The sequence below is a fragment of the Stenella coeruleoalba genome (assembly GCF_951394435.1).
Source record: "Stenella coeruleoalba genome assembly, chromosome: 1".
Classification (NCBI taxonomy): Eukaryota; Metazoa; Chordata; class Mammalia; order Artiodactyla; family Delphinidae; genus Stenella; species Stenella coeruleoalba.
In genome coordinates this window covers 101,873,802-101,899,733 of record NC_137169.1, presented here as the reverse complement: position 1 = coordinate 101,899,733, position 25,932 = coordinate 101,873,802, and the positions used below count along the sequence as shown (strand labels likewise).

The 25,932-nt window shown below is 46.7% G+C and overlaps 1 protein-coding gene across 1 annotated transcript; it reads right to left on the bottom strand.

The window, feature by feature from the left end:
- Positions 1-774: 774 nt before the first annotated feature.
- MAB21L3 (mab-21 like 3) lies at positions 775-25,915 on the bottom strand. Its single transcript, XM_079921469.1, has 8 exons — positions 25,850-25,915; positions 24,288-24,411; positions 22,102-22,348; positions 13,551-13,691; positions 10,240-10,531; positions 6,176-6,354; positions 5,513-5,707; positions 775-1,154 (listed from the first exon to the last, which is right to left on the bottom strand). The coding sequence occupies exons 3-8, from the start codon at positions 22,147-22,149 to the stop codon at positions 921-923; spliced, it is 1,089 nt and encodes a 362-aa protein (XP_079777595.1). The 5' UTR covers positions 22,150-22,348; positions 24,288-24,411; positions 25,850-25,915; the 3' UTR covers positions 775-920.
- Between the last annotated feature and the right edge of the window lie 17 nt (positions 25,916-25,932).

Below are 25,932 nucleotides of genomic sequence, written 5' to 3'. Positions count from 1 at the left end.
AGTACCTAATGCGTATATATTTATCAATGAATGAGGAAGTGAACCGCTAAGTGAGCAAAGGAAGGAACTGAGAGGTGAGTGACACCAAAGTCATTCCATGCAGATCACAGTACCGAGTTCATTCCATAAATAGAAGGACGTCTCATCCCTGACCCACGGCATGGGAAGCAAGGAAGGGCAGTCACTGGGGTTGCTGCGCTCTCATCTTTGACTGCACTAGTCATCAAAACCACTCCTGCCTTCTCAGAGAACACCAGGCAAGCGGGCAGATCCACAGTTTAGGAGAACTGGAGGGCACACGGGCATGCGAACCCATCAGACGTAATCATTTAATCAGTGGTGTAGACACTGATCCTGAATGCCAACACCAGCCACTGAACCAGCGAGGAACACTCTGTGTGGATCCAGCACCTTCCCCTTGAAAGGGCAGCAGCACAGTCCGTAGGCTCGCAGCCCTGATCTGAGGGAGGCATAGGAACAGTCCCATTTTACAAATGGAAAAATAATGAGCCCGTGGTCAGTGGGCTGGAGAACCACTCGTGGGCAGCAGGCTGATGCCTGACCTTCCGGGGGTTCTCTCTACATCTTCCCTGACAGACAACCAGAGCCTGAGCAAGGGAAAATAAATTCAGAACTGTCATCGGTTCGGAAACTATGGCTCGGGGAAGCCTGATGAGAGCCGTCTCCCAAAGAGGTAGCTAGTGGGGGCAGAAATGCTTGCTTGGCTGCAGGGAGGCCTGGACCAGACATCTTGGGGCACAGGTTTTCCCCCCTGAAGTGCTGCTGGGTTGATGGAGTTTTCCTCTGCCGTCCGTTGCTTCTCTCCTGGGCAGGATCCTGGCCTCTGACTGAGGAACAATCCACAGAGAGTGAGGTCAAGCTTGAATGAACTGTCCAAGAGCGTCCCACGCAGGGCAGCATCAGGGCAGGCTGATCTGGGGGTTCTGCAGGAAGAAGGCCAGCTTCTGGGCCAGGGCCCCCAGCTCGCCTGAATTGGCGTACCGCAGGAGGTTGCTCTTCCGCACGAAGTAGTGTTTCAGAAAGTGCTGGCTCACGCACTTGTGCAGCTTCCTTACCAGGCGCAGGAACGCTCTGCTGAAGACCCGCCAGTCCTTTGGGTGGGGATACTTCTCACAAGTCCAGAAGAGCACTGTCTGTGGAAGGAAGAGGCGGTGTCAGACATCGTCCCGGTCTATTGAGGAGAGTGTCTTCAGGAACGTTCCTGAGCCCACGTGGCCTTGGAAGGAGGAGACGGGAGCCCCAGGGGCAGGCTGGGTCTGCCGTGGATTTATGATCCCCAGCCTTGGACGGGCTCTCAGCCTCCTCCTGCTGGTCTCCTATGCCTCTTTGGTAATTTATTCTCTCTCCACTGGCATTTCCAATGATCACCACTCTCCTAAAATTCACGATTCCCCACACCTGGCAGATGACTTTGCCTCCTTTACAGGGAAAATGCCTTGTGCGTGCAAACCAGCCATCGTTCCTTCATTTGGTATCTTCCTCTCTGCATCCCCCTAGCCTGGGAAAATCCCTCTGCAGGGCTGGGATCTCCCCTTCCAGCAACTGTAAATGATTGAGTTCCTTCTTCCTCATTGGCTTTTAAATCTATCAAAGCTCTCCTGCTCCCCAGGTGCCACTTCTCCCTCCTGCCCTAACTCTCACCTCTCTGCAAATCCAGGTTTCTGCAGAGAATCATCTTAATAATTTGTCATTTCCTCTCCTCTGATTTCCTGCCTTAACCCACTCCAATATGGATTCTTCTGCCATCAGTCCTCAAAGGCTGCTCTCCTTAAGGTCCAGTGATCCCCATGTTTGCTAAACCCAGCAGGCTCTTTCCAGCTCTCACCCTACCTGACCTTTCAGTGGAATCTGGTTCTCTCATGCATACCCTCACTCCCGAGCCATTCTTCACTTGGCTTCCAAGTGGGTTTCTCTGAGCAGTGCAGCTACGCCTTGGAGCACTCACCCTCCACCTGCCCTAATGCTGGAGTTTTGGGGGCTCACACTAAGTATAGATAACTTGCTATTTCTTTTCTCCAGTTCACACTTCTCCTCTGACCTCCTTACCTGGTATCTCTTGGCCATCTGAAAGTTATCTCAGTCCATATGTCCAAACTGAACTCCTGGCCCTCCCCCACATACCTCATGTGCTCCCAGGGTTGTTTATCCAGCCTGTTACGCAAGACGCAAACCTAGGAGTCATTCCCCTCCCTCACCACCTCCAATCAAGTCCTGCCAATCCTGCTGCCTGCGTATTTTTCAATCCACCCGATACGATCACCCTCTCCCACCGTGTCTCGCCCGGACCTCTGCCACAGCCTGCACCTCTTCTTGTCACCATCCAATCTGTCGTCATCCACACTGCAGCCAACGTGATCTCTTTGAAATATAAATCGGTCTATGTTTCTTCTTGTCTAAAATACTTCAAAGTCTTCCCATTGTTTGTTAATTAAAAAATACCATCCTTAGCATGGTTTAGTTGACAAGGTTTGGTACCTCCCTTCCTTTCCAGCCTCATCTCGCCCTGTGTTCTCCCTCCCTCTTTCCTTCTAGCCACACTGGCCTCGTTTCATGCTCTCTTCTATCACAGGGCCTTTCACAACCCACTTCTTCCGCATAGAGCGTACTTCCTTCCCCAGCTTGTCCAGGAAACTCATCCATCACATCAAGCTTCCCTATGACACCCATTAAGCACTCTCTTCATCCCATACTTCTCATATGCAGCAATGATGACAGTGGTGGTCGTTTTCCTATGTGTTTAGGTGATTCCCTACTAGATGGCAAACTCTCTGTGAGCAGAGGACTAGACCTATTTGTATTCACGCTGATGTTACTACATTCAGCAGAGGGACTGGCCCACGGGAGGCAGTCAATTGACATTTATTGACTGAGTGAAATAATTAACGTTTGGGTGTAGACGTTGAGTATTTTGAAAATATAGACTTTCCTAAAAAGTAGAAGAGCAGTTTTAGGTTCACAGCAAGACACTGAATGTGTTTTGATTTGGAGTACATTGTTTTGAGTAAATGAGTTGGAGATAATTTCATGCTAGTCAAGATAACCTAATAAAAAACATGTTTTAATTCCTCTTGTAGTTAAGCTTTTATCTCCCTAAGCAAACAGAAGCAGTTAAGCCTATTATAAGCAAGCCTCTGTGCCTTTGAGCAGGTTTAGGAATAAATAAGCCAATGAAAGATAAGCTCTTTCTTCACATGAAATTGCTATGGGGGAGAAGCCTCTTTGGGGAGGAGGTAAAGACCTTCTAGGAGGTGCCCATGATTGGCACATCCTTCCTGATGCTGTTTTGCAGCCCAGTGTCTTCCACTTTCCCCAGACTAAAGTCTTGGCAGGGATCCTGCACACTCAAGCCATCATCCAGGATGGTATCTCACACCCACACCAGCAGCCACATGCATCCCGACGCCTCCACGTGAGAGAATTCTACCCTTGGACAAGGGTGGAAGACGAGGGGAAAAGGCAGTCCGTACTGTTTCGGTTTCTCAACAAATAACCCCCTTTTAACTGCTCGTTCTTGAGAATGCACAATTTTATTATGCCGTGTAGGTGGGTTAGGGAAGACTAAAACAGGGGGCCTTTAAGGAGTCGCCCTGAAATCCTCTAGGTGACTTAGAAGCCACTGGAATACAAGTAAATCCTGGATGGAATGCAGTTTTGAGAGCAGTCAAGGGCTGGGAGGCCTGTGGTGGCCCTATTCAATCTTTCTAAAATACTCGCGCGGTACTTAAAGTGTTTTCATCCATCCTAATTGCGGAGCAGTGAAGTCAGTGGTTAGTTAAGAGTATGAGATTTGATATGAGACCGCCTGGAGTTTCCTTCTCAGCTCTGACTTTTCCTAGTGTGGCCAGTGGTAAGGCAAGTAAGAAAGAAGCTAAATCCCCGAAATGAATTAGACTAGCTTCAGAAAGTACGTGTCCTCGATCCAGGAGAACAGGTGTGTGTTTTTAGGGGGACAGGTTTGAGGACACTTTAAGAATGTTGAAACTGGAGAGAAAGGCCCCAGTATGTGCAAATGAGATGTTAACAGATTCTTGGGCGGGTCAGGGAGAACAGGTTATCAGAAAAGATAAGAAAGCAAAACAAAGATGAACAATTTTGCTGGGGGGGAAAAGTGGAGTAAAATGTGAAGTCATTCATTCAGATGATCAGCAAATATTTACTGAGCAACTACTACATACAAAGCATTGGGAGAGATACCAAGGGATCGCTATGAGTTGCCCTTAAATAGCTTGTGTTAGGCCTGAAAGAGTAACACAGGGCTGGGAAATGGTTGTCTACTGGACGAGACGAGGCCCAGGTAGGAGCATGCAAGGAAGGCACCGCACACCCCAGGGACATGTGCTCACCTGTGTAGAAGGTTGGGGAGAAGGGCTGAAGCTCCAGGATGGATACTAGCTGGGCTGGGGCTACTAAGAGTCTGATACCTCCCCCCACCACAGTGTGCTGCACGCAGTATTACCCGAGCATCCAGTTCACCATGGGTGGTCAGAAATTTGAGAAAGGAGCTGAGAGTGTGATCAAAGGCCATCTCCCCAGGGGGGACCCCCTGACGCCCTGGTCCAGGTCAGGTTCTGCTACCCTGAGCCTTCCTAGAGCAATGCTCCTCTCCACCCCAGCATTCCCCCACGTGGCTCGATTCCACGCACACCTGCAGACTGATTGACCAACGTCTGTCTCCCCTGCTGGACCACAAGCTCCATGAGAGCAGGAACCACATCTGCGTTTGTTCACCTTGTACCTCCAGGTGTAGAGCACACAGCAGGTGTGGGGGCAAGGGACTGGCCCACAGGGATCTCAATAAACATTTGCTGAGTGAGTGAGTGGATGCATTTATGGCTGTCTAATGGTAAGTCCTTGCCTGGTGATTTGCAACCCAGAAGTTCAGGTTTGCTGCCAGGTTTGTCAGGTACCACAACAGTTCCTGGTTTTCTCCTCTGCACAGAGTGCGTGTGTGAGTGTGTATGTGTGTGCGCATGAATGGCTGCACTTGGGCTAGAATGGGGACTGAATGAGTCATAACGTGAGGGGAAATGTGAATCCATCTCAGGTTTGAGGAACTCCCAAGATTTCACCAGACTGTAGATTTCTCAGGGGCAGAGACTGCATGTTGTCATTCATTTCTGAACCTCAGCCGGGTTTCTGGCACATAGTGGGCGCTCGTGTTGGTTTGTTGAGTGAAATAAAAGGAGGGGAGAGGGAAAGGGAGAGAAGGCAAAGCAGAAAGGAAGAAAGGGAAGAGGGAAACTGGGAGAGGGAAGAAAGGAGGTGGAGGACAGGGACCCTGGGCAGGGATGCTGTGGACGTGCACGCGGCTGGGGCTGTATATCTCCATAAGGAGTACGAATTTGTGAGATGGCAAAGATGGACACTAGGCCCCCTCCTACTCATCACACACACCCCCGTTGTGAGTGGCTCTGGTGACCCTGCAGAGGCCGCAGAGGGACCTACCCAGCCCCAGCCGCCCTGGCCCTCTAGGCCGGGGCGGCACACTCACCTGAAGGTGGTAGGATGTGATCACAGGTCTTTTCCCTGGACACCAGACGTCCTCCTTCATCTGCCTCATGGCCTGAAGACACTTCCTGCGGCAGCCCCCGTCCTCATCCAGCTGCTCCAGCAGCACCCGTTCAGCCCGCAAGAAGCTCAGCTGCCAGTGATAGTTCGAACAGGCCAACAAGCTAAACCCAAATGACTGCGGGAAGAGAAAAACAGAGGGAAACCAGAAGGATGATGCTGGTGGAGGAGAAAGCCATCTCCGAAGCAGTCCACTAGGACGGGGGACCTGCCACTGGGCGAGCAGCACATCCCACGTGGGGACACGGAGGGAGCCTCAGGGGAGCCCCTTGCACGCAGGCAATTAACTGGGGAGGCTGCGTCCACTTTCTCCTGGGCAGTGGTTCTCCAACTTGAGCCTGCCCCAGAATCACCTGGAGGGCCTGTGAGAACACAGATTGCTGGGTCCTGCCCACCGAGTCTCATTCCCTAGGGCCAGAGCAGGGCCCGGGAATCTGCATTTGCCACAGATTCCCAGGTGCCGCTGCAGGTTCTGGGGATCTAGTGAAATTTCAATTTTCCTTCCGAAGCTGGTTGGTGGTTAGTGATGCTGTGGTTGGTTAAGGTGAGAGCATCTCTGGTGAGCCGGGACCCTGCAGGCTAATACCTTGATGCACTGCACTCTCTCTGCAGAAGGCCAGCGCTTCAGACACGAAGGCCACCGGGCTTTCTTGGACCAGGCGGTGGGGATCTCCACTGAGGGGGTCAGCTCTAGTTCCACCAGACCTGTGGAGGTTTCCACGGCAACTCGAACTGCAGGGCGGTCCATTAGCATGCTGACCTTACCTGGTGGTAAATGACAGACAATGGGAAGACAAAGCTTGGCTCAATACTAGGGTTCAAAGAAGGAATTTGTGAGCTGTGGCTCCTACCAGTTTCTTGTAACTGGTGGGGCAACTTTCAGAGTTTCAGTAGCACACCAGGGCAGCGTGTTTATGTCAACACTAGACAATTAGCTAAGTAAATATTGATAGAAACATTGCTAGAAAAATCTCATTGTTGGTGGGGTTTACTTTTTTCTTTCATCCTCCTCCCCTATCTTTTCTAAAAAATTAATAGACTCTTTCCAGAAAGCTCAACTGAAAGAGACAGAGAATACAAGGAAAAGGTGTAGCTTTTGCTACTGTAAGATGAAATCCAAGCATTTTTCTATAACCCCCCCCCATTCCACCCAGATGTCGACCCCATTTAGGACAGCCTCAGACCCTTTACTTACTCATTTGCCTTTGGTGGGGTTCAGCTTAACCTGTCTCTTAACTAAGTCACAGTCTCAGAGACGGTATTTGTTCCCACCACCCATTGACCAGCCTAGCCTCAGATGGATTTATCATCATAAGCCTTGAAATCATAAAATACTTCAAAGTGTGGCATAGCCGCTGGCTTGAATAGTCAAGTAAGCAGAAAGAAGCCCTCCCTGTCTTTTCCAACCAGGCAAAGAGAGGGAGAGAAAAGGAATGGATCAGGGAAGGTTTTCCAGCTCATACATTAGAATTCATTTCCAGTTTGTTCCCCTTTCTTTCAACAGATACACAGTAATGTTTTGTTTGTTGGCTTGCCTTCGTCGTACATAGGGATGAGCCGTCTTGAATCGGGATCTGTTATTTTGCTTTTCCTTGCTCAGAGAAGGAAACAGAAACTCATTTATTAATTGTGTTAGGCTGTTCAAAAGGAAAACACTCCTCTCCTTGGCTGGGGTGTGATAAAGAGCTTATTGTCTGCATCTCATCAGAGCTGCGCAGACAGGAACATGACAACGTCTGGCACCGCAGCATTATTTACTGAAAGTACCTCATCAACCTGGCCCAGTTTGAACCTCTTATATGCACTTTCACCATTAACAGTGTCGCAGAGTGAGGTGAGCACATGTTGGTCCCAGCCTGCCTGGCCCACACCCTGCTTCGCCTACTCTGCCAACTCGGTGTGTGACCTTTGGCCTGTTACTTAATCTCTCTAAATCTCAGTTTTCTTGTCTGTACAACAGTTAGAAAAATGATCCTCACTCTAACAGGGTTGCTATGAGTATTAAATGAAATAATCCATGAACGCACCCTCTACATGGTAACAGTCCATTCAACGCGAGCTATTTCCATTACAGAATCTTTCAGAACTATTCTGTCTAGACAAGCAAAAGGACATGCAGATCCTCTTCTTTCTTTACAAGTGGAGTTGCATATGATTCAGCAATTTGGTTTTTCACTTAATTATGTTCACGGGCATTTTTCATAACTCTGTGTGTGCATCTATACACCACACACACCCCATTCTTTTTTTAATTCTAATTTATCTTTTACTTCAATTTACTCCACCAATGAGAAATATATGCAAATGCAAAAGTCAACAAAGTATTTTAAAAGGGAAATGAAAAGGAGGGATTTCTGTTAAAGTCACATGTTGGATTGGAGATCCCCAAACCCACTGCCAATAAGACATATAAAAGTTTAAAAACATTATTTGTATGTAATGAGACTGCCAGAAAGTAGGAGAATCATTTGAAACTAGCAATGAAGCAAGAACACCTACCCAGGAAAGTACTAAGTGGGAGAATTGCCAAAATACCCTCATGGCGTTAAGCCTCGGTACTTACAGCTTCTGTGTATAGAAACTGCACAGAGAGGAGGAGAGGAGGTCTAACGGGCTGAGGCTGGGGCTTATGCTAGGTGGTAAGCCTCACAAGCCTGGAATCAGGAAAAGCTGTACCTTGAGGGAAATTATGAACTAAGAGAAATAGACAGATTTTCTCGTGGGCTCTGGATAGTTGATTTAATACAAACAACAACAAAAACCAAGCGCTTCCCTCCTCCCTAGAATTTCAAAGGCATTAGTCACCATCCTGTGTTTAGGGCCTGGATGTTTACTTTCCCAAATCATCTAGGTAAGATGGTACTTTTGAGAGTACCAGGAAAAATCAAATACAAGTCTTCTCGGAGAAACACACCCCGATATGCACCTGGAGTGTGAATGGTGTTGCACAGACAGGGGGTGTGGGGCTCCAATCCATTATCGACACACCTCGTGCTTTTTAAAGGCCGCGTAATAGTCCACTAGGCAGAGCATAATCGATGAAGTCAGTTTTCCTTTGTTAGCCATCAGATGATTTCTAATGACTTACTATTACAAAGCCAATTCAGTAGATATCCTCATGCATATTTCTTTGTGTATCTGTAGGAATGTATCTTTAGAACTGGAATTGTTGAATTGCCGAGTAAGCACGTAACAAAAACAAAAATGGACTAGCTGCCCTTTGAAAACGGAGGTACCAATTTACACTTCCAAGAACAATGCATGAAAATGCCTATTTAACCATACTCACTCCTGCACTGAGCATGATTATATGTCAGCCTACGAGGTGTTTTAATGTATATTTCTTGGAATGTATGTTAGATGGAGCATTTTTTATTTTTACTAGCCATTTACATTCTTTTTCTGTGAGCCGTGCTTTTTGGTCAGTATTTCTATTGGTCTGCTCATAGCTTTTCTTATTGGTTTATAAATACTCTTTTATAATTAAGGAAATTAGCCATTTTCCCAGTTTGAAATTCACCTTTTTACTCTGTGTGAACAGAAACATGTGTGTGGGCAGGTGTGCACATATGCTACACTGTACAGTAGCTTAGGATTTTGGGGTTGTGAGAAAATTATAATTTGAAAAGATTCATGCACCCCAATGTTCATTGCAGCACTATTTACAAGAGCCAAGGCATGGAGGCAACCTAAATGTCCATCAACAGATGAATAGATAAAGAAGATGTGGTGTGTGTGTGTATATATATATATATATATATATATATATATATATATATATAATGAAATATTGCTCAGTCATAAAACAGAATGAATAATTTGCAGCAACATGGATGGACCTAGAGATTATCATACTAAGTGAAGTAAGCCAAAGACATATATCACTTATATGTGGAATCTAAAAAAAGAAAAAAAAAAGATATAAATGAACTTATTTACGAAACAGAAATAGACCCATAGACATAGAAAACAAACTTATGGTTACCAAGGGTGAAAGGGGTGTGGGGAGGGATAGATTAGGAGTTTGGGCTTAACATATATACACTACTTATAAAATAGATAACCAACAAGGACCTACTGTATAGCACAGGGAACTATATTCAATACACTGGAAACGAACACAACATTGTAAATCCACTATACTTCAATAAAAAAGAAAAGAAAAAAAAAGATTTTGGGGTTGTCAAACATAATCAGTTCCTTATGGCTTCTGGCTTTTTGTATTTTGGTATGTCGGTGGTTCCCAGATGTGCTGTCCCAGCACACTGGAATACTGCAGTCAGTTGGAGGCTGTTGTAGTGGGAATGTGCTAATAACAAAGATCTGAGGTTGATGAGTAATTTGCGAAAGCACCCAGGTTTTGAAGCTAACATCTTGGAAACGGTGCCTAACCCAAAGACTGTCTTATCTACGCCAGGGCAGTAATCTCTTGAGGCCACGCAAGTGTGTTGTGAGTATGAATTCCATTCTGTGTGTCACAGCATAAAAAAGAGCTAATTCATATTATGGGGATTAGACAGATGTAAAAAGCACATGATTGTATCCTCAATCTAGGGGCGTGAGCTTCAGGAAACACCCAAGCAGAGGGGTATTTTTAGAGCAAAATGGAAATGCCAGACATTTTCCTTGTACATTTCCTGATCGGCTCACCTGACAGGTGACAGGTTTCAATTGCGTTTTCGACCAGTTTCCGGAACACCTGGAGGACCTTGGCGGGCACAATGTCTCCGTCAATGTTCACATCTGCCTCGTGCCACTGCCACAGGCTCTTCAGAAACTGCTCCACCTCCAGCCACTGCTGCAGGCCCTCTGGGTCCCGCAGGGGGCAGGGCAGCCGGGCGCCCTGCAGGGTGTAGTAGCGCCAGCGCTGCTGCCGGGCCTCCCTGTACCCGGCCAGGCCTCTCATGGGGACTGTGATGAGGAGCTGGGTGGGGGCCAAAACCTGGGGTTAGGAAAGGAGGGAGAAGGAGTGTGAGTTCATAGACTCGGGAGGCGACAAGCCCTCAGGGAGCCGCCCTGCTGACCCAGGCCGCTCAGTTAACCACTCAACCCTTAGCAATGTGACAAGGAGGACAGAACTGCGCCCACCTGCCCGCCTGCTGGCAGAGGATTCCGTCTCTGTTGTGCCACTAGCCCATTGTAACGCTTCGGGCAAAGAAATTAACTCAGTGAGGCCTGGGTTTCATGGATCTGCAAGGAAAAAGAGTGAAGTGGACCCGGAACTCTAGAGGCACCTAAAGCTTGAGGGGAGGGGGACAAAAAGCAGGGAGGGGAACTAGTAGTCACTGCTTTCTGCACCTACCAAGCACTGCGATTCTTGTGCATTAGCCTATCTCATGTTCACAGCTACACATGAGGTAGGCTTTGCTAACATTTCCCAGATGAGGAATCTGAGGCTCAGAGGGGCTCCAAGTCTCCCCAGGGACACACAGCCAGTCAGTGGTAGAGCCAGAACTTGACTTTAGGTCTTCCGATTGCTTGTTCAATGGTTAATTGTCTCTCCTGAGCTGGTTCTTAGTCAAGAATCAATGACCCGGGATGGGTGAAAGATCCGGTATGAATTAAGGGTGGGAAGAGATGGGAGAGGACGTGAAAGAATTCTGCAAAATGCCTCCCTTTCTTTTTGCTTGTACTGATGACCCACAGACAGTGTTAATGACTAATCCTTACAGAATCACAGGTGACATGAAATCCTGTTTGTTGAGACAAGGTGAGCTATTGAGATGATTCTAAGTTTAATGGGAAGAAGTAAACACTAAGAATCTACTTACTCTGTTTCTACAGGAACCGGGAAGGCAGTGGTCAGGCCAATAGTCCAAGAGATAGAACAAATTAGTCCACAGTGCAGTACCACCAAAGGGAAATGACCTTTAATCACATCACACAGCAGCCCACTCCACCCTGCATGTTGCCCCATCACTCAGCTATACACTGGAAGAGCCACCTCCTCTCCACGGAAAGTTCTGACAGTGGAATTTCAATAACCTTTGCCCAGGGACCAGTCAGTGGCGAATTCAGGGGTGAACACCGAAATCAGCAATAACTCATTCTGCCTCATTTTCATGGAACAGTAGTATGGATGTTTAGTTGATGGGTGCACGTGACTTCTGGTGTCCATTGAAATGTGGTGGGATTAAAACAAGGGAGGGGGGATCTAAACTATGGCCTTTAAAATCTATATAGTTTGGGGGACTTCCCTGGCGGTCCAGTGGTTAAGACTCTGCGCTTCCACTGCAGGGGGCACGGGTTCCATCCTTGTTCGGGGAACTAAGATCCTGCATGCTGTGTGGCGTGGCCAAAACAAACAAAAACAAACAAAAAACCCCAAATCTATATATTTTTTGAACCCACTTTCATATGAATCCAAGAACACAACTATCATGTTATTAGTCACAAAAATGGTGGTTAATAAATGCTTATTGAATTTGGGCCAAGATAAAATAAAAGCATTTTTATATGTCCCACTGTAACTATTTTCAAAACTTATATAATATGCAGGATACAGTGTATATAAATGCAAGATATACTTTAAGCTATGAATTCTAAGTGCGACCACAGAAGGAAATTTCTCCAGATATAGCTCTAGGAAAAGTGGTGTTATGTTTCTATTCCTAGTCACTTGCCTATATTTGTCCTGTTTAGGTTGGCAAGGTAGTAGAGGTGGGCAGATGATGTTCTGACATTCCAGGATCCAATCTAATTTTATAATTTTCATCCGGGAGTAAATTTCTTAAAGTCTGATTCTGTCCCCAAATCCACAAGTCCCAGCATCTTGTGGGTGGTCATTGTACCCACCAAACTTGAAATGTCCTGGACTAGCAATGGTCTTTCGTTCAGGTACCAATTCTTTTGATTCCTCATTCATACAACAGAAGTTGAGTGTCTACCATGGGCCACACACTATGCTGGGTGCTAGGAAGGGAGCAAGCAAGAAACATGATCCTTATGAGCAAGGAACTTACGGTCTTGTGTGAGAGCTGGGGCATGCGTACACACAAGTTTAATACTTCTATGAAAGAGGTTCTTGTGTGTCACAAGAAAAATCAAGATAAAGGAACACAGAGATTCAGAATGATTCAGAGCCTCATTTCTCTCATCTCTAAAAGGGAGCAAACCATAATGTCTGTTCCACTAGGTTGTGTGCAAGTTTGGGTGAGATCATTTCTGTGAGACTGGCTTTGCCCACACTACCATGTTGCATGAATGCTGGTTGTCACACACGGGCCCTGGGGGTTTAGAGCTCTGTGGGATTCCTTAGCAGGGACAGAGTTGCCAGGCTGCTCCTGCAGTTCCTAAGGGCCACCTCTTCCAGTTTCTTCCTTCCCCCACCTGTAGCCCATCCACTATCACTTTCAACTCTTTTCTCACCAATGCCTTGAGTTCCCTGTACCCAGTCCCCAATCTATTAAATGGGTGCTTAATAAATGAATGTGTGCTTAACTGAACTTTTTTTTTTTTTTTTTTTGCGGTATGCGGGCCTCTCACTGTTGTGGCCTCTCCCGTCTCGGAGCACAGGCTCCGACGCGCAGGCTCAGTGGCCATGGCCCACAGGCCCAGCCGCTCCGCGGCATGTGGGATCTTCCCGGACTGGGGCACGAACCCGCGTCCCCCTCATCGGCAGGCGGACTCCCAACCACTGCGCCACCAGGGAAGCCCTTAACTGAACTTTAATTGGTACAGTGGAACATGCTTTGGAATCAGAAGCACAGGTGGAGTTCTGGTTTTAGTGCCTAATATGACTTGATCAAGTCATTTGACTTTTTTAAGCCTCAATTTTTATCATCTGTAAAGTAGGAATGTGGGGCTTCAACTGCAGTAACATCTATGCAATGAGTGTAAGTGGTAAATACTAAGAGATCTTGTTAGTAATCTTAGTGGTGCGAGTGCCTGACACATGCTGAGACCACCCCCCTGTTTCCTGGCTCGCTGGGTGGGCACTTAGAGCCAAGTGACCCACGTACCTTAATGTTCTCATTGTACGTGTCAGAGTAAAGGACGGCTTGAAATCGAATGTCTTGGTAGCTGATTTCTGTGGTCAGACGATGGACAATTTTCTGCACCTCTTCCACCGTCTGGGAAATCCACTGGCGCCTCAAGTCCACCTGGGTGTGAAAGGATCAGCAAAGGCCGTTATTCCCGGATCAAGCCCCAAGGAAGTGACGAGACAGGGCACAGCTCAGAAAATCCTGCCCTTCCAAGAGCTCCGGGAGAGATGAACTTAGGTCTGATGACACTCGTTGGTGCCTCAGTGTTCTCTTCTGAAATAGAAGCGTTGCTCAATATTTATGTAGTACCTGCCTTGCGGTAGGTGCTTTCTAGGTCCTCGCATGACAGTGAGCAGGACAGCAGCGAACAAGATAGAGATACTTGCTTTCTAGTTGAAAATACAGGACACATGCGTATGTGTGTGTGTATACATACATACATACACACAAACACATATACATATATGTGTACACACATATGTATAATGTAAGATCAGGTATAAGTCCCAAGAAGAACAATACAATAGGATAAGGGACTAGAGAATAAAGGGGCTGCTATTTTAGACTGGTGGCCAGGGAAGGCCTCTCGAAGGAGGTGAGATTTGAGCGAGCCCTGATGACAGCTTGGGAAAGCAAATTCCAAGGCCCCTAAAGCAGGAGCAAGCTTGGCAAGGCTCAAGGGCCAGCAAGGAGGCCTTTGCTGTGGTTATAGGAAAAGAAGAAGGAGGGTGATAGGAGATGAACTTGGAAAGGATGGTGGGGGCCAGGCCATCCCACAGGGTTTTGTGAACCATGGTGAGAGTCTAACACGGGATAAGAATGCCTGCTGTCCGGGTTGGTGAATATAAAATAGTCTAAGGCACGTGAACATGCGGCGGATCGTCTTCTGTATGTCATCAATACATGATGGTTCCCTTCTCCCCTGCGCTCACCCCGTCCTTTGGCTCCTAGACCCTTAAGAAAAGGCGTGCCCTGATGTCTCTTCTGACTCTGCATGGCAAGTCTCCAAGAACTGGAACGGGCTCTTTGTTACGTTGCTCCAGAGGCACCTGCAGGCTGGTGTTTGACAAGGGTCTCCCTCAGAGATGCTTCAGAGCGTGTGTCTTATATGACCTTAAGTACGATGATCAGGTCTATACTAGCTTTTAATATCATCTTCTTGCCACCAGCAGCCAGCCACCCCTCTCCGTGTGTTCATCTCAGAGCATTCATCATGGGAGAAGGGACAAAGGGTAGCTTTTTTGAGCATCTGTAAACTATGAAGATTCTGCATCTTTTGGAGTATGTAAGTGGAAGAGAGAAGGTAGTCACAGAGAGGGGCAGGTCATTTGCCATATGCCCCAAATAAAGGCAAGTGCTTGCAGAAGCACAATTAAGGGTCTCTCCAGTGTAGGACTTCTCTGATGTGCTGGGATTCAATTCCATTTGACCAATTTTTGTTGAACATCCACTGCATGCCAGGTTCTGTGCCTACAGTGTTGTCAAGAGGTTGACAGATAAGATGACAAAGCAAGACCAATAAACTGGAAATTAAAATTACAGCCATTAGTGCTAAGTATAGGTTTGCAAAGGATGCTAAGGGTACACAAAAAAGGGAAACTGCATCTAGCCTGGAGGCCTTCCTGAAGGCATGGTATATCAGAGTTGTATCTTGAAAGGTTAGCAGGAGTTAGCTAGAAAGAGAAGGTTGTTCTAGAAAGAGAAAATGGTAGATACTTAACACAAGGAGCACAAGGGGAGAACTGCAATTGTTTCTACTTTGTTGGAGCAGACGTTGCCTTGGAGGAGAATGGTGAGGTGGGAGAACAAACGGTGAGAGGTCTTGAAAATAAAGGAAGAAGAATTTCAAGAACAAAGTCAACAGTAACTGGCTGAGTGAGATAAGGCCCCCCAAATGCCCGTAGAGTTTGGTAACTAGAACAGGACTGATGTGTTTGGGGAAACCGTGGGCGTCAAGCCAGATGGCAGTGGGTTTAGAGAGAATGGGAAACCAGCAAGTGAAGTCAGAGGTAAGCGACTCCTCCCGCAAGCCTGGCTGGGGGAAGGAAAAAACAAAAACAAGGACAGCAACGGGTTTTTTCAAAAGGACACACAGGTTCGAACATGTTTAGATGCTGAGAGAAAAGAGCCAGTGAAGAAGGAACAAGGCAGAGAGCAAAACCCCTGAGCAAGGGTTTCCCAGCCAGGAAGCACTGTGGAAGTCCAGAAACCTGGTGAGGAGCTCGTCTCCGTGCGTCAGAAGGAAAAGAAGATGGGTACAAATGCAGGTAAAAGCATAGAGATTTCCTGCCTGACGTCAGCAGGAGACAAGGCAGTGCGTTGAGAGTGAGGTGAGAAGAGGGAGGCAGGGGACTTCAGGGTGACAGACATTGGCAATAGCTTCTCTAAGGGATGAGGGGCCATTTGGGCACATGGGTAACGGTTGCCAGGCAGAACCAAGACTCAGCTCTGGGTGCATGAGGCTGTGGGATACCAGTGGGCTCATTTATAAGAGGTTGTCCAGTACCTCCCGGCCCTCCAGGGGTAACAGTGGAAGTGCTGAGACTAGAGTTTGCTGGCAAGATCTGGAGGAGAGCAAGGGAAGAGATCAGTGGAGGGCCATGTTTTCGAGCCTGGGCCGAGAATGGATGAAGCCAGTTTGGTAGATTAGGGGACATTAGACAAGTTCAGGGGCCAGACATCTGATCAGGAATAGTGGGAAAAAGTAAGACAAGGGCTAACTAGATAGAACGCTGCAGTCAGAATGGTTGGGAAATAGTAATCTTGAATAGTGAAGTTCTCAGAATGTGTTGAGGACTAAGGCTAATTTCCCAAATCTTCCAAGTCCACTGATGTGAGTCCATAGAACTTGACTGTTAGTAACACAGTGGTGACTCTATATATGCAGATACATTTTGTTTCCTATGTTAATAAACTAATGAAAGATTCATTACCGTATTGATACTATCAAATAATTTTTAACTGATAAAAGCTTGAAAGTGTGTGTGTGTGTGTGTGTGTGTGTGTGCGCGCGCGCGCGCGCGCACCTAGTGGGAAGAGTTCTCCATTGTGAACCTCATCTACAAATTATGCTGCCATTTGATGGTAGAATTTTCTTACCGGCAGGACAAGTTCAGACACCCCTTAGAAGACACCTATAATTTCTCATTCATTATTCCTCTTTATGACCTGTTCTGACGTGTGAAGATAAAAGTCAGAATAAGGAAATACTTTTCTGGGCCTAGAGCCACAAATTCTGGTTTTAATTTTCTTTATCTGTCACTTTGGCGGCAATTTAAACCCAGGATCTTAGAATTGGAAGAGCCTCAGAAATCATCTTGTCTGGTATCCTTTTACAGAAGGCCAGAGTGACACGGTGGCCCTCCTAATATCACACTGGTACTTAGCAGTATGACTAGACCTAATGCCCAGGTTCCCCAACTCTTCTTTCTGTCACACTGTGCTACACCCTCAATTAGGAGTTCCAGAAATAATACCTACCTTTATCCTCTTTCTGAACCTGACCATGCCCTCAGTTTGGAGTTCATGAAATAACAAGTCCAAAGTTGTTCTGACATGCCGCAACACTGACTGCTCTGGCATGCCGCAGACACGTAAGGGCGACACAGCAGGGGTCGGACAGTGATGCAGGGCTTAACCAGGGCTGCGGAGGGAGAGCCCTGCCTTGGACAGGCCTGCCCCAGGACCCAAGCCCCTGGAGTCAAGGGGGAGCCGCTTTCCTGTTAGGTGATGGGCAGCCCCTTCCTGCCTATGTCTCTGGATACACTTCCTGCCATTGGTTCTTAGCAAACAGGATCACAGAGCTATTCACCTGCCCCCAAAGGGGTTTGGGCTGGGGGTTTCCCAGGCTCAGTCCCACGTACCTCTTGTCACTCCCACAGTCTAAACCACAACCCAGAAGCCCCAGGCTGTTTCCCTCCGCTTGTCCTGACCATGCCTATGGGTAAGAAGATTCCATTTCACTGTGTGGAAAAGCAGGAAATGGGGCCTGAGGCAGCTTTACAGGGAGTGGCCCTGGTGAAAGAAGGAGGCTCTACGGTCGGTCGCCAGCCCAATGTCAGAATCCCTTTGTTGCCTCTCAAACTTCAGGAAGCAAGCTAAGATACCCGTTGTAACCTTGAAGCAGTCTTGTCACTAAATTTATTTCACAGCAAAGCTTTGAAACAAACTTAAGGAGGAAATATGATAATTTAAGAAGATGGATCAAAGCCCATTTGGTCCAAATTTTTTTTTTTTTTGGCCTCTCCCTGCGGCTTGTGGCATCTTATTTCCCTGACCAGAGATCGAACCTGGGCCCTAAGAGTGAAAGCGCCAAGTCCTAACCACTGGACCACCAGGGAATTCCCTCATGCAGTCCAAACTTGACCTTGAGTGCCTGTGTAAGTTTCAGTCACGTCCTCTGCTGATTAGGTCAATGCACAAAGGTTGGGACTTCCCTGGTGGTCCAATGGTAAAGAATCTGCCTTCCAATGCAGGGGATGCATGTTCGATCCCTGGTCAGGGAACTAAGATCCCACATGCCAAGGGGCAACTAAGCCCACGCGTGGCAACAACTGTGCCCGTGCGCCTCAACTAGAGAGACTGCGTGCTGCAAACTGCAGAGCCCACGTGCTTTGGAGCCTGCGCACCACAACTAGAGAGAAGCCCTAGTGCCACAATGAAAGAACCTGTGAGCTGCAATGAAGATCTCGTGTGCTGCAACTAGGGTCCGACGTAGCCCAAATAAATAAATAAATAAGTAAAAGAGACTTTGTCTTAAAAAATAAATAAATAAAGAGAAACACTTTGTTTCTAAAGGGAAGCATTTGTGGGTGTGGCAGAGCAAAAGCAGAAATGAATTGTGGTAAATTAACCAGGACCATGATGTTAGATGTGGTTAGATCATCTAATCCAACCCCTGCATTGCACTGACCCTGCAAAAGTTATGCCACACTCCTTAGCATACAGATTTAGTCACTCTAACTAAGCAGAGTTTACGCAGAAACAGTCATTAGAGACTGTTGGCACCTTTAAGGTTGCCATCCATTTTTTGTGGGCCTCCCTCCAGGGCTTGTCTGTGTGCCCACACGCATGTCCACCTCCCCGGGCACAGCGTCAGGCCCATTGTTGTCCCACATCATTTGCTGCTATTAATAGCTCAAGTTTGTGAACAATTTCCTGTTTCAAATAAAAATTATTGAGAATTCAAGGTTATTCCTTATAATTACATCAGTCTGACTCACTTGTATTCCCACATGCTTTCCTGAGAGGGAGGTAGGGGGTATGCTAAATAGTGCACCAGGAATGCCACACAGGCCTGGCCACACCCAGGAGCATGTGGCCAATGCGAATGTCATCCATGGTGAGTGCCACTGGGGAAAAAGGCTGAGACCTTCCTTCTGGACAACAGGAAGTCAGACTTTTAATTCTGGAATTGCATTAACTCCAATAATCAGTTTAAAAAAGTGGTGGGGTGGGGGGCGCAGACACTGACTGTCTCTGTCTTCCAGGGGTTAATAATTTAAAGGCATGGAGACTTAAATTCAGTGATCCATACAGATAAGACATCACACTCTCCATCTTTTTAGACTAATTCTTCCATGAACCAAATGCTTGGGCCCCACAGGATATTTGCAGCTCCCTACAGCAGAAGCCATAGCAACAGCAGCACCGTGGAGCTAAGACTGGTGAGGCGCTGCTGTGCGCAGGATACTTTATAAGGGTTCGCTCCTTTGAAACTCCCGATAAGCCTTTAAGGTGGATGCTGTGATAATCCCCATTTTACAGAGGACGACACTGGAGTTCAGAAAGTGTAATAACTTACCCGGGGTCCCGGAGTCAATAAGTCACAGAACAGGAATCCACACCCAGGCGGTGCCCTTGTTCATAATCACTGCACTGCTCTGCCTCCCCAAGGACAAGGAGACTGGGAATGAAAACCGCTAACTGCTTGAATGGGGTTCCAGTAGCTGGAAGGCCTCTCCTCCACTCGTTAAAACCCTATGCATTACGCATGCGCTAAGCCTTTGTCATCACTCTTTCTGTGAAACGTCTCTCCCATCAGAGGTCACACTGCTCTCTTCCCCTCCAGCACCTTGTTTAAATCTCTATGTAGTGGGCTTCCCTGGTGGCACAGTGGTTAAGAATCTGCCCGCCAATGCAGGGGACACGGGTTCAAGCCCTGGTCCGGGAAGATCCCACATGCCGTGGAGCAACTAAGCCCGTGCACCACAACCACTGAGCCTACGCTCTAGAGCCTGCGAGCCACAACTACTGAGCCTGTGTGCTGCAACTACTGAAGCCTGTGCGCCTAGAGCACGTGCTCCACAATAAGAGAAGCCACTGTAAGGAGAAGCCTGCGCACCGCCATGAAGAGTAGCCCCCGCTCACTGCAACTAGAGAAAGCCCGAGTGCAGCAATGAAGATCCAATGCAGCTGAAAATAAAATTCAATAAATAAGTAAATCTCTATGTAGCGCTTGTGATGTTAAGCATTTGCTGTCTGCATGGGGAACTTCCTCCTTTTACCTTTGGGGTTATGTGCAAAATCTGCAGGTGAGATAGGGTCACCCTTAAAGATACCCAAACACAAAATTTCTCTCTCACTAAGCAGGTCACATCCGGACCTGTGTTTTGGGCACTGTGTTTTGCACTGTGTGTGTTTATGGTGATATAGAGGGTTTAGCAGATGAAATGTGGTTTGGTGTAAAAAAAGAATAGGCTGAAACCACAGCATCTTCACCAACTGTGTGACTTTGGACACGCTGTTTAATCAGCACGAGCCCTGCTTCCCCCTCTGTTAAAATGGAGGCAATATGCACGTGTCACATGATTGTTGATTAAATGAGACACTGTAGGGCCTCAACCTGCTAGCACCTTTAACACTCGTCTTGCATTACCTTCAATGAGCCCTGAAGATACTCCTGACCACATACGTGCAATGATACTATGTGAATTCAAAGGGAATAAAGATATCCGAGACACTGTTCTTCCCTCTGGAAACTTATAAAGAATAAAATGATACACTATTTAAGTTGCCACCAAGATAACAACAGGAAAGGCATCAGGAGTCAAGATACAATTGATCGCCAAATAAATACGATCAGTGATCATTACGATGGGAGTTCACAGGAAGACACAAACGTTTTGTGTTGGGGTGTCAGATTAATCTTTCATGAGCAAGTGGACTCTGAGCTGAGTTTGAAGGATGAGGATGAGCCAGAAAAATGAAGAAGAGACAGGATATCTCCCCAGGTTGGGGGGAGGGATGCTCTGGCCTGAGACCTTCTCAGGGCACAGTTCTTGTGGGACAGGGCTGTCAGACTCAACCACCTATGGGGCGGAGTAGGGGACACACATGGGGCGGGGGGGGGAGGCAGATGTCAGACCCCAGCAGTGCCGCAGCCTCCAGTGGGACAGACACTCAGCTCCAGCCCATGGCTGCCAGGTAAGAAACTGGGACCTGTGGTTGCCAGATAACCTGATTTTTTTTCCAGAGAGGATGGAAAGCTGGATTTCTATGCAAAATCTCACTATTTTGAAATGTTTGTAACAAATTTGACAAAATTTAAAAATTCTCTGCGGGCCAAAGAAAACACATGCTCAGGCTGGATTCCACATAGAGAGCTTTTGTTTAGAATTTCTGTGATTGAAGATGCAGGGAAGCAGAGAGTAGAAAGATAAAGTATTATTTGAATGCCAGGCTAAAATATTTGGATTTTTTTCTTTCAGAAAACACAGGACAATGGGGAAATGCCAGCTAACGCCCCTTCCACTTATAGCCCCCAAAAGCAGAAATCATTTTGTTTGCTATAATTTTTATTATGATAAGTTTTCCCTATTTACCCTCTTAATGGTTTTGCCTAAGAAATCAACTTGACTTATCATTATAATAATGAACTCGCTCTGTTTACTCGTAAAGGCATGAAAACCCTAGACTAGGGCCTCTTTGTTTAAATGTTTTAGTTTTAAGGGTGGCTCTGTGTCTTAATCGCTTTGGCTATAAATGGAAAGGCTTAAACTAGATAATATTTAATGTCCCTTCAAGTTCTAACATCCAAAGAGCCTATGACTCTATAGAGAAGAAATTAAATTAGTTCTTAATTGATGCATTCTAAAAATATAGTGGTAATACATACATATTTTAATCTAGCAGTTCTACAGTTTTCAAAGAGCTTTCTTATTTACTCTTTTTCAAAGACCCCACTAAGATCCTATTATCACTCCCATTTTACAGAGAAGAAAACTGAGGCTCAGACAGGTTAAGTGTCTTGCTCATGACCACCCAGGCATCAGTGGCAGAGCTGGAGTTCCAGCCCAAGTTCTAACTCTTCCTTCCACATCCTATTTCCAATGTACCTCTTGCACTAGAACCTCAAAGAGAGGACTGAAATATGGTAAGTCCCTGGACACTGTTATGGGTGATGGTCTTGAGTTCCTGAGGAGCATTTTCTGTATCTTTGGAAACAAGCTGAAATTCTTTCTGCATCAAGGTTGGTGGGGCGGGAGGGTGGGAGGGGCGCATGGGAGAGACCCGTATCTGTCCTTACCTTATTCAGCAGGCAATCTTCTAAGTTTCCTTCCATTAGGGATTTCATGTCTTCTTGGTCTATGCTGAGCAGAACAGCAGAGTCTTGGTTTGTCTCTCAGCAGAGAGAGCACTTGTGCATAGATTTCTCAGTGATATTAGTCTCTGGGTGCTGAATTTCTCTGGGACTGTGTATGTGGACCACAGACTTGCCTTCTCAATTCGTCATTCAAGCTCTCATTTCCAAATTGTGAGCATCCATCTTTCATCTTTTGGGAAATTAAAAAAAAAAAAAGAATTGAAGGAGAGTTGATGAAACTGCATTTGAGTCCAGCCAAATTTTACTCTATTTAGCTCTGTTCACTGGGGTGTTGACCGAAGGGCAATTTTCCAAGTTGTATTTCCCACTCAAAAGTTCCATTCAAGACAGAAACGCCCTGTAGTTGGCTTCTTCCGAGCTATTTATGCTCTTATCCTGACACTAGATGCACCTTTGAGCTCAGTATCTTATATCTCCTTGTTCTAACCCTGTTGACAGTAAATATCCCTTGCCCTCCAATCCAGAAAACCCCACAGATGGATTTACCTTCTTTACAATAAACAAAACTGCCAAACAACCAGCCTGGCACCCATGATTATGCCTACAAACAAGCGATCAGGACACAACAATTCGCATGTGGAAACACACACACACAGGCATGGACACACACAGGCGCACACACACACACAGGCATGGACACACACAGGCACATACACACACACAGGCATGGACACACACAGGCACATACACACACACACAGGTATGGACACACACAGGGACACACACAGGCATGGACACACACAGACACACACACACAGGCATGGACACACACAGGCACACACACACACACAGGTATGGACACACACAGGCACACACACACACACAGGTATGGACACACACAGGCACATACACACACACACACAGGCATGGACACACACAAGCACATACACACACACACAGGCATGGACACACACAGGCGCACACACACAGGTATGGACACACACAGGCACATACACACACACACAGGCATGGACACACACAGGCACATACACACACACACACAGGTATGGACACACACAGGCACATACACACACACACAGGCATGGACACACACAGGCACACACACACACACACACACACGTATGGACACACACAGGCACACAGAAGCACACCCAGGAATGGCAGGACAGGATCCTTCCGCTCACCTGCTGACCTTTAAATCTCCCTCTTCCCACCTGAAAGCTAGCAGTAAAAATAAAGTCAGTGTAAACAGGCTCCTCAAGAGCCGAGGAAACACTCACATCTGGTTTTGCCAGCAAAACTATGCTGGAAAACAGCTCAGGCAGCAAATTCCCAGTCTGGCTGGCTGGGGCTAGTTTTATTACAGAAAAAAAATTTCACAATGGCTTGATCTCCCTGAAACTGGTAAACATCAGAGTCTGCTATCAGATGATCTAAAGGTATTAGAGCACTTCTGGGAGCCCAGCTCAATTCGGAGCAATGTTGCAAAGGCAAGTGTTTTTCCCAAACCCACCTCTGAGTGCATCCTCTGGGCGCTCAGCAACCACGTTGGGCGCCCGGGCTGCTCTGTGTTCTGTAACCACAGCATTCGCATATCTCCCCGAACTTGGCACCATCTGAAAGCCACATCCACATCGGAGCTCCGGCTGCTCCGTGCTCCACCCACCTCACTAATAATCCCAGGGTTCCGTCCAGCTTCTGCAGCTCCCCTCTGGGAACCTGCAGTCTGATCTGAATATGGTAAACCGCCCCTCCTCAATACCGCCTCGACTTTTCATTTTCTTCCATTTGTAATTTTAAACCTCCTTCTTTTGATAGCAAGTGTTCCTGAATATTTCAGAATTTTCTTTTGCCTTCTCTTACCGCTGGTCAGTCGTTCCAAACTACCAGTTTTTCACAGACCAAGAGTCTCTCTCCTCTGTGCTTCTTGCAATTCAGAGTTCTCTTTCCACCTCATTTTCAACTTCACCAAAGTCCTCCTGTTTTTCCCAGGTGTTCTTGCTGTTGTCCTTATTCTGCTTCACTGTAATCATTAACGCAGGAGTCCCTCTCCTCTGGTGGGGCCTTTCCTACTATTCTAAGGTTACCCCAGTCGCCCGTCATCAGATGCACAAACTTTCATCCTTTTGTGCCTGTGGTGGCCTTACCTCGATTGCTCCAGTACCGCAGCTGATCAAAATGCTGAAAGTGGCATTCTTCTCTCGTGCTAGGGTCCGGTGACACTTGCCAGTTGTGAGCGGGGAAAGCAATGAACAGGGACAACTGAGGAGCCTGGGAGAAGAAGAAGGACCACGCGCTTAGGGTGGCTTACTAGAGTCTAATTTTACCTGGATGCTGTACCCAGGAAATGGGGTGTTGTATAGACACGACCAGTTCCCTGCTCCAGGATGTTCCTTATGGGCAAAGGTTCTGAAATACAGGGCAGTCCCACAAACACAGGTACTCTGACAGATTGGCAAAGACAAAATTTCTTTGTAGATAGAGATCTCTGGCTAATTGGATATTGGATCAGCAAATATTTATTGAGCAACAGATTGCCCAAGGCACTCTGCTGTGTCACTGGGAGGGATTAAAAATGGACTCAGATTTCCCTCTTTCCTCGGGAAATAAATATCCTTGTTTCTCATGACTCACACCAAATGCAAGTATGAACATGTAAACCAACTTTAGCTCAACTTCTGTTGTGAGGACCAAGAAGTTATTCTTTAAAGTCAGTTGAACAAAGGCATTCAAACCCTAAACCATCAATATAAGAAGCCCTGGGAAGATCATGTCACCTGGTTCACCAGCAAAGGTGTTTGTTACTGATTTACCTTAGTGGCCAGGATTTTCATACCAAAAAGGGGAAGGGTTGGCTTGATTCAGATCAATCTTAAATATACAAATTTGTTAAACTTCACCAAGATTACAAATTCTGACTTATTCTTTCAAAGATTTCTTTTAATCCCAGGGTGACTCAAATCTGACAGTTCAGAGGACCAAATAGAGATAATTGTTTAAGCTGTGAGGAAGCCCCCAACAATGAACAGACCCTGTCTGTTCTGTGTCACCTGTGTAGCCTGGTACCTTACACAGGGGTCCCCAACCCCCGGGCCGTGGACCGATACTGGTCTGCGGCCTGTTAGGAACCGGGTCACACGGCAGGAGGTGGGCAGCAGGCGAGCGAGCGAAGCTTCATCTGCTGCTCCCCAAAGCTCTCATTACCACCTGAACCATCACCCTCCCACACCCAGCCCCCAACCCTGTCCGTGGAAAAATTGTCTTCCACGAAACCAGTCCCTGGTGCCAAAAATGTTGGGAAGCACTAACCTAACACATAACTGACCCTCAATGAATAGTGAATATTTCTTTGCCTTAAACATTAAAGCGACCATTCTAATAAATAAAATACTTTGAGATGCATAAAACAGCAAAGATGACCTGTTACAACATAGTATATACTCAGTGATCCCAGATTGGGCTAGAGGAAAGGAAAGGAAAATATCTAGATCTGTGTCCATCTGGCTGTGTGTCCATCCATTTATATTTCTGTGCACTGGAATGTCATTCTGGATCTTCCTCACTCAAATGGCCCAATGCTGAAAGGCAACCCAGAAACTTATTTTTAACAGAGACCAGCTGTCAATGTAATAAAACTCCTGCTATGGCTTGGATGACACTTTATTTTCAAATTAAATAGTAAGGTATTTCCATGTTCATATCTCTCTACCTGGTAAACAGAGTTATATTTTCATCTGAAACTTTTCCTTAAGTCAGGGTGCAACTCCCTTCTCTCTGTTCAGAGTCATGTGA